At 33.0% G+C, this 9,417-nt stretch overlaps 1 protein-coding gene across 1 annotated transcript; it reads left to right on the top strand.

The window, feature by feature from the left end:
- LOC111700759 (oxalate:formate antiporter) lies at positions 1-7,212 on the top strand. The gene is made up of 15 exons (XM_023471795.1): positions 1-136; positions 552-628; positions 878-964; positions 2,031-2,154; positions 2,830-2,935; positions 3,224-3,276; positions 3,341-3,544; positions 3,748-3,865; positions 4,210-4,395; positions 4,504-4,575; positions 4,794-4,886; positions 4,947-5,140; positions 5,260-5,392; positions 5,637-5,762; positions 6,577-7,212. Exons 1-15 carry the CDS (start codon positions 8-10, stop codon positions 6,702-6,704), a joined length of 1,830 nt encoding a protein of 609 aa, XP_023327563.1. The 5' UTR covers positions 1-7; the 3' UTR covers positions 6,705-7,212.
- The last annotated feature ends 2,205 nt before the right edge of the window (positions 7,213-9,417 follow it).

A 9,417-nucleotide genomic window follows, 5' to 3' on the forward strand; every position in this document is an offset into this window, starting at 1 on the left:
AAGTAGAATGTTGTCATGTCGGGCAGTGGTGCACCGGAGCTGGTGCGGAACGAGGTCTAAATATCCTGTCTCCGGCTCCGCCGGGTTTTCTAGTCCCGTCTCCGGTAGATACTCCAGCACTGCTCCTGAGAACAAGGCAGGCTAGAAAACATATATTTGTTGAAAATCAATCAATCACTTAATCCGCCCCCCCCCCCCCCGAAAAAAAAAAATATTTAGTGAAGTCTCAAATTCTCGTTTTTCCTAAATTCTTATTTTCAATGTTTTAAATTGTTTAAAATAAATTTAAATATTTAATTAAATGGCGATAGATGATTAAATAATTATTTTTATGTTTTCCTAGAATACCATTTCCTGATCATACATTTAAAGAATAGCTTTCAACAAAAGAATGTGTTTAAATATTTTGTTAAAATTAGCAATAATTATTCATGTAAATACAGAAAATTGAAGATCAATCTGTGAGATAAATGAGAGTACTTCATTAAGCTCCAGATACAAATAATATTTTGAAAATAATATAAAAAGTAAATATATCCCTGATGATGTAGGAAGAGAAGAAAAAATCCGGGCTTCTAAGTTCTGTATTTGGACTTGAGTCCAATATAGCTGGACCTAACACAAACAGGTTGGTTCATATCAAATAAATATCTTTTATTCAAAAAATGTATCAACCAATGCTTAAAATATTTTTTCTCCATTATTAATTGAATTGATTAAGAGGTGGATTTAAAGATTGTTTCTGTACAATTAAAAACAAATCTAATAGTTTACAATTGTATTTATAGATATTTAGAGGTTACACTTATAAACATTCAAGAAAATCCATTCAATGGAACCAAACCTTCTCTTTCTTAACTTTAAATATTTAATTTAGATGGACAATGTTTGTTCCTGCCTTTGCTACTCATGTTTGTTTGGGAGCACCGTACGGTTGGTCTGCTATATCATCCTTATTAACAAGGTAACTATATTCATCGTACAACAATATTGCTTTGAACATAGACAAATAAACAAATTTATTCACGCTTTTTTATAACAAAATGTAAACATGAATATTTTGTAAATTCTAATATCTATGATCTCTTCAGCACCGCTGGTTGTTTAAATATGATACAGAATGTTGGGACCTTTCATTGATAAACATTTGATAGACCTTGGAAATTTCATAGGAGACATTATTTCATAGACACGACAATTAATAGATGGGACATTTAATACATAGGACACTTCGAAGACAGGACATTTCACAGACAATGTTAAACTATTTTTGCAAAGTAATCCTGCCATGAATTTTCACGTGTTATGAACTTTTTCTGTTTATGAAATTACATATTGAAGAAAAATCTTCTTGTGTCTATGATTTTGTTATCTATGAAATGTCTTTCTATTAAGTGTCCCAACACAATTTATTATGTATACTAAGCGAAACAAAACCAGATTTTGATGATTTAAAAATAAACTGTGAGATGGTAGTGAAGGAAATGAAAATAGGAAGTAAATTCTGACGGTATGTGGGGTGAAAAAGTAATGAGAAAAGAAAATAAAACTTTGCTTAAAGTTTACAAAATATATTAAAAAACAAAAGTGGAGGGAAAACAAGATGTAAATATTTTTGTCTTGAGATTTGAACATTTCTAAAAAGTATCAGATATCAATGATTTTTATTTATAATCAAAATACATACAAATTAACTGCTAATAATAAGGCTCTACTTCCAACCCCAACCCTCCCTCTCCAGATAAACGCTACTGATGTACATACAATTATTCATTATAAACTATACATGACATGTCTGTTTGATATGTTTATTTAAAAATAATCTTTATTTTTAAATAAACATATCAAATAGACATGTCATGTATAGTTATAATGAAGAATTGTATGTACATCTGGACAGGGGGGGGGGGTTGGAAGTTGAACCCTATTTCCTCTCCGGGTCAGTTTCAAAAATGATTCCAAGGGGGGAATTCAAAAAAGTGTTTTAAAAAAACGCCCCTTATGTACACTGTACCTTAAACCTGGTAAAGGGAGAATGGACTAGTCTGCTCTGCCGCCTCTGATTGGGCTCTAGACCTCGCAACATATCCGATGTCGGTGATGATTGCCGCCGGCGGTATTTCTGCGGCATTGTTCGGCAAGTGGACGATGAAGGTTAGTTTGATAATTAATTTAGACTAATTTTTATTAATTGTTCTCCGTCCTTCACCTTCCCTCAATGAGTGAACAGCTAGATACTAATCGTTTCTTCGCAACAAATTTTCAAGATTAAAATTTTTCTTAAAATCCCACCTTTACAAATATATCTAGAAGTTTGTCTTGACATATTTTGGAAGATATAGTTTTTTGAAAAGATAGGAAAAATCATAGAAAATAAGCTTGAATCCTGGTAAAGATAAAACTAGGCAATTTGCCAAAAAATATGAATTTTAGATGCAAAATATAAACTTTCACATCAAAGACCCGTTTTTGTTGTTTCCACGGAGTTTAAAAATCATAAAAAAGGGATAGTTCACATATTTTAAAGAAGAAGAAAAAACATAATACCCCATTTTCTTCCAATAATTAGCAAAAGTAGGCCAATCTTACTGCTCAAAGATGACCCTCAAAATTTAGATTGGTTCATACACTTTGTATTATTATTGATCACTGGACATCTGACAGTCCATAGGAAGGAAACTATCTAAATGATAAATAATCGAAATCCAGGTTTTTCGGTAAAAAAAATATTACGGTTCTTCATAGATAATTCTGGCCTGCAGAAATAGTTTTGTTCTTAATACCCAAAATGTGGGTATTATTTACAAATTGTTAAAATAAACCTTTAAGGTTGGTGTTAGACGAGCTCTAGCTACTGGAGGATTACTGTTTGGAGCTGGTTTCTGTGTATCTGCAGTCGGGGTCATGAATCATAGTCTTCCAGTGCTCTACGCAGGTACCCCGGTCAACTGGAAACTGTACTGCTTGTACGCAAATTGTTATCTTATCTGTAGACTGTACAGTGTGCATGCATCACACTGTATTAAATTACATGGATGGTCGTACTTGGGGATTTATTTTTTTTTAAATCCTTCAGAAAACTTATAAAATTTGATTTTTTCAATAAAAAAAGCTGTAATTGTTACTAGAGAAGAGGCACGAAAAGCCCTGAATGCCTTGTATGTTGTGTACATTCAGGGATATATAATTTCTTTTAAAAAAATAACTGTTTTGAAAACTTCAGGCAATCTGTTGTGTGGAATCGGATATGGATGTTCATATACTCCTCCTATTCAGGTGATTTTATACAAATATTAAAAGTTTCAAAATTTCCAGATACGAAAGTTCCTTTTTGTTGTAGGCATTAATTGATTGGTTCCCGGATAAGAAAGGATTGGCAAGTGGTCTAGTTATTGCTGGGTTCGGATCCGGGGCTCTCTTCTTCACACCGATGATGAACACCCTGACCAACAAGTTCAGCCAGCTACCCACTTACCTAGGCAACAGCGTGGAGGTGGTGGTAGAGGGAGGGAAACAGTTTGCTACAGTTGGAGGACAATTGAAGGTAGGCGTGACTTTTCTTTCGATACCTCATGTAAAGAAGTTTAGGCTACTACTGCAATGTATACTGTACAGGAGGTAGTGTACTATATTTATGTGGTTAGTAATAATTTACACTATATGTACACTGTATGTACAGGAGGCAGTGTACAGTACTACTACTGAACATATTTATATTGTAAGTAATTATGTACACTTTATGTACAGGAGGTAGTGTACGCTACTACAGCCGAACTAGCTAAACTACCATATGATGGTTTGGCTGAAGGATTCTATCTTGTTAACACGGGGAATACAGGAGTTGCACTCAGTTTAGCTTCAATAGGTAAATAATCTAAAGAATTTTGAATTAATAATCATAAACTTCTAATTTTTATCATTTGAAGATGAAATAATTCAAATTTTAACACTTGATATTTGTGGAGGGATTCAAAAAAGTTTTTATATTTGATCAAATTAAAAAAGGGACTTGTAAACCCTGGAAGTGTTTTTCTATTGTTCGTAATAAGAGTCTTTAAATACAGGTATTTATTTTAAACTCATAGCTTGTCACAGTGCTGATTTCATTTTTTAAAAATAAAACAATCTTGAGATTGCTTGAAAAAAAGACTTGAACCTTCACCTATATTTAGAATAGTCTAACTATCCCCTTAAACTTTATGTTTTCAGGCGCCATGTACACTACAATGGTGGTTGGAAGCGCGCTATTGATCCGCCGTCCTCCGCCTGGATATATACCAGAGGGATATACGCCTCCTTCAGTTACTTCCGGAGGTGCCAACGTTCATGTGGACACAGTACTGAAAACTCCTCAGTTCTGGTTCCTGTTCACAACCAGTACCCTCCTAGCTACAGGTTTATCCAGCTTTAGATATCTTGATAACAATCGTCTTTTTGAAGAAATACAAAATACAAAAATGAATAAAAAGTCAGGCTCTAAAATCTTATCTAAGTTTTGTTCAGGTGGAATGGGACTGATGTCTGTTGCGAAACCAATGATACAAAATGTGTTTACCGACGCTATGCCAGCTTTAGGAAACTTTAACTCGCTAATAAATTCCTTTTTCTACTTGATTTTTTAGTAAAGGGTGTCCTAATAAACATGAAAAATTCTCATTCTTGAACTATACTTTTAGAAAGATTTTTTAAATACTATCATATTTCCTGGTATCTATATTTTATGTGTGGCCTGCATTAAGAGTTCTGTTTTTTTATAAGTTTGGAGGAATTTCGAGTTAATGATATTTTATTAGTCACTTCCTCTTTTGCCTCTGCTTACCTAATGGCAATGGCCGGCGGAAATCTGGCTGGACGGTTAGGTTGGGCAGCAGTTTCAGATAAAATAGGTAAAATTTATTATGAAGCTTAAACCTTGCTTGTGCTTTGATAACTAAATATTGTTTAAGGCCGTAGGAATACATTCCACATCTTCACACTCGGGGCAATTCCTATTTTTGGTAGTCTTCCTTATCTCATCACTCAATGCATTACTGATCCTACCGGACCTTTGGCGCCATATTATCTTGCGGCATTCTGCGGTTCAACTATTGCCGCAATTTCTATAATGGGAGGTGTGTTTGCTGTACTGCCTGCCTACGAGGTAAAATAGGTCATAATTGTTCTGAATTATACATTACTGTACAGTATATTTATGTAATGTACAATACTGTATTTATTGCATTGTTTTTTTTTACATAACTATAATGTACTGTACTGTAGGCTGATCTGTACGGACCGAAGTACGTTGGTGCTATTCACGGAAGGTTCCTTTTGGCTGCTACTGTCTCCACCATAATGGGCCCTGGACTCCTCCTTAACCTCAGGAAAATGGCAGAGAGTGATGCTATTAAAGGTGAAAAAACCCATGGTTGAAACTTGATTTGATATTTCACGCAATTATATCCCAAAATTCGATTAAAGTATGCAAGCTTTAGAAATTACAGGGTGTCCCAATAAAAATGAATTCGGTTCAGATTAAATAATTGTTTAAAAAGCTTACTTTTTTACGTGTTTATCTTTTAATATATTAGTAAAAAATTATTTTTTTACTTTCAGTTTTTTATAGATAGAAACCCAATTGATAACATTTGTTTTAGATCTATTATCTAAAGTTGACCCTTCGGCTTTTGTTGAAAAATTTGGAGTTGACCTGAGTCAGGCAAATACCTTGATAGAGGCAAAAACATTGACCATCAGCAAACTTATGACAATTATGCCTCAAGGTTAGTTTTAAAAATCTATAAAGTTCTTGCCACAAAAATCAGATTTTCTAATCCCTATCTTTACAACCCGATGTGTAGAGCTTTTATATTTTTAACTACGAATTCTGTTAGATAAAATGTCTGAGTTTAAAATGTCAAAGGTTTACAATATCAGGTGGACAAGATACAGAGATAAGAAAATTTGATTTTGTGGCTAAAACTCGGTTCGTTTGAAAATTAAAAGCGATTAAATTGAAATATTTACGGGGACGGGGTAGGTGGGTATAATCGGGATGAAATTGGCATAATTTGGCCCAAAAATTCGACGAGAAGCCTACCACAATGCTGTGGTAAATAAAAATATTGCATATAAACATATGGTTGCGTAAAGCTCTGTCACATTGTTGTGGACTTTTTAAATCAGTTAAAGAAAATAATGTGTTTAAATTTCGGATCGATATAACAAGTCAAGTGTTTTAAAAGAAAGAAATTTGGCCCAAAAACGTAATATTTGTGAGTAAAATTTATTATTGTAATGGGTAGAGATTTCCGATTACAAAATTATTAAATTCCCTATAAACCTCATATTTACCTAAGATAAAATAAATTATGTTCCCTTATTTACATTGTAAACACATTTACAAGAGGACAAAAACAAAACAAAAATTTAAATAATTTTTTATTATATTTTAACTTGAAATATTTTATCACTTTTTGTAATTTTACATTTTGGAAGAAATTGTTTTTCCTCAGCAACTCAAACAATATTTTCGATGATATAAAGTTCTAGTTATATCAAAAATACTTTCTTTGGATACAAATCTTTAATATTTAGGTACCATTGATCCCTCTCCTTTCCTGTACAACAATACTATGTACACAATGGCGGGGTTAGTGAGCGCAGGTGCCGCACTCCATTTCCTCGTGAGACCGGTGAACAAGAAATATTTTGAGAAAGCTTAATTCAGCATAATTCTTATGAAATGTATATTTAAGATTCGTCAAAATTTAAAATTCTGAACATTTCAAGAAAAGGAAAAAAGATATTGTTAGTCTATATTTATATATTAAAAGGATTGTTAACGTAATTTGAAGCGACCCTTCAATTTAAAAGTGCCATCAACGAGTCTCAACGAGAAGTAAAACATCTAAAAATGTAGCGACGTTCTCGACTACAGTAAGATAATTACATGAGTCCCGTTATATATGTTAAGGAAAAGTTACTGAATCAGAGGTATTTTTTATTAAAGGGTCACTTTAGACAACCTATTACTATCTCCCAGATGTAAAGATGCTGTCCCAGTGATTAATCTATTTTTATATTGTGTAATTTACTCCTAGTCTATGTTATCTTCAATATTCATCCTTAGGTTGAAAACTGTATTCATAACCATCCAAGAGCACAAATTGTTAGGGAAAAAACATCAAAAACAAACTATGGTTATGTAATAAAGAATAATGTTATTTGTTGTTTTGTTGTTATATATATTTATATATATAAAGCAATAAATTTAAATACTTGAGAATGTTGTTCTAATTAAAAACTTATGTACATCTATTATTTTAGATGGGACTTAAGTCCGGTTCAATTTATGCACCGGACCGACATCTAACCAGTGAAGGCGAGCTGTACAGTGTACATCAGTACACATACAGATTATACCAAGCAAAACGGGACAGTACACCAAAAATTCTCGTCAAAATGAAGTTAGTTTAACTTATTTTCTGCATTCTAAATAATATTAGATTGATTAATGTTGCAATAGACAATCAAAATTTATTCATAATTTTCGAGATCCAAGAAGTGTTCATTTGAGAAAATGTTTATCTATCTGTCTATCTGTCTAGCTATCTGTCTAGCTAACTGTCTAGCTATCTGTCTAGCTAACTGTCTAGCTATCTGTCTAGCTATCTGTCTAGCTATATGTCTAGCTATCTGTCTATCCATCTGTATATCTATCTGCATGTCAGTTTATCTATCTGTTAAAATATCCTATCAGTCTCTCTGTTTATCCATATGTGTATGTGTCTATCTGTTTGTATGTCTATTTCTCTGTCTATCTATCTGTCTGTCTATTTCTCTGTCTATCTATCTGTCTGTCTGTTTATCTATCTATCTATCTGTCTCTTTATCAGATCTGAGAACATCCTCTTAGGTTTCTTCCGTTTATCTGTAAATCTTTTCAGTTTTCATTTTTAGTTTAATATTAACTTTCTTTTAATAGAGTGTGCAACCCCTGTAACACGCTAATTTTAATTATATTATATCCTAAATCTACACTCCACTCTTTCTTATTATAACTTAATTGTTTGTTTGTTAAATGGGCTAATTCACACCGATCTAAACAGTTCTAAAAAATTAGAATCAACGCTCTTTGGTTCTCTGGTTCTCTGGTTCTATGGTTCTCTGGTTATCTGGTTCTCTGGTTTTCTGGTTCTCTAGTTTTCTAGTTCTCTAGTTCTCCATTATCAAGTTCTCTAGTTCTCTGGTTCTCTGATTCTCTGGTTCTCTAGTTCTCTAGTTCTCTAGTTCTCTAGTTCTCTATTATCTAGTTCTCTAGTTCTCTAGTTTTCTAGTTTTCTAGTTCTATGGTACTCTGGTTTCCTAATTTTCTAGTTCTCTATTATCTAGTTCCCTAGTTTTCTAGTTCTCAAGTTCTCTGGTTCTGTAGTTCTCTAGTTTTCTAGTTCTCTAGTTCTCTTGTTCTCTTGTTCTCTTGTTCTCTGTTTCTTTAGTTCTCTAGTTCTCTAGTTCTCTAGTTCTCTAGTTCTCTAGTTCTCTAGTTTTCTAGTTCTCTAGTTCTTTAGTTCTCTAGGTCTTTAGTTCTCTAGTTCTCTAGTTCTCTAGTTTTCTGGTTCTCTAGTTCTCTAGTTCTCTAGTTCTCTAGTTCTAAGTTCTCTTGTTCTCTTGTTCTCTTGTTCTCTTGTTCTCTAGTTCTCAAGTTCTCAAGTTCTCTAGTTCTCCAGCTCTCTAGTGTTTAATAGTAATGTTTAAGTTTTATATCTTTGCAACCTTATGTGGTAAACTTTTGTTATTATAAGCTGTGAATTCTGCCAGTTTAATTGGGCTTCGGTTTCAAAAACCAAAGGTTTTCAGGTTGCAAAGATAAATGGATTTTAAAATTGAGTTTAAGTTGAGTTTCTTCAGTTGATCTTATTTTTTCATTATTTCCGGGTTCTCATCCAAGCATTCAAATACCTACAGTAGTTTTTACTACCAGGAATATAGGTTGTTAGAGGGTACATCATTGGTTGCTGAGGGAAGGGTGGGGGGGGGAAAGGGGTGATGGGGAGGGGGGGAGGTGAGACAGTGATAAATAATATTTTCAAAAATGGTTTTATTTTTCTTAAATGTACGGATTGCAGGGATTTTTTTCGAAAATTGTACTGATTGTACGGATTTTTGAAAAAATGTACGGATTGTACGGATTTTTTTTCGAAAATTGTACGGATTGTACGGATTTTTTTCGAAAATTGTACGGATTGTACGGATTTCTTCTGAAAATGTACGGATTTTTTCAAAAAAGTTTTGGCCACCCTGATTATGGTGTAATATAATCATGATGAATATTCAAAATTGTCCGGGATAAACTTTGAACCAATTTATGCCTAATTCTTAACATATAATTCAAATACTAAATATAATAACTCTAAATATTTAAAATATCTACACAAA

This window comes from Eurytemora carolleeae, unplaced genomic scaffold, assembly GCF_000591075.1.
Source record: "Eurytemora carolleeae unplaced genomic scaffold, Eaff_2.0 scaffold243, whole genome shotgun sequence".
NCBI lineage: Eukaryota > Metazoa > Arthropoda > Copepoda > Calanoida > Temoridae > Eurytemora > Eurytemora carolleeae.

Bases quoted from the DNA above. Each gene is read 5' to 3' on its own strand.
- LOC111700759 (XM_023471795.1), top strand. From the start codon at position 8: ATGTTGTCATGTCGGGCAGTGGTGCACCGGAGCTGGTGCGGAACGAGG. The intron at 2,936-3,223 runs GTACCCCGGTCA...TGAAAACTTCAG, and splicing joins TCTTCCAGTGCTCTACGCAG to GCAATCTGTTGTGTGGAATC. The intron at 5,141-5,259 runs GTAAAATAGGTC...ACTGTACTGTAG, and splicing joins CTGTACTGCCTGCCTACGAG to GCTGATCTGTACGGACCGAA.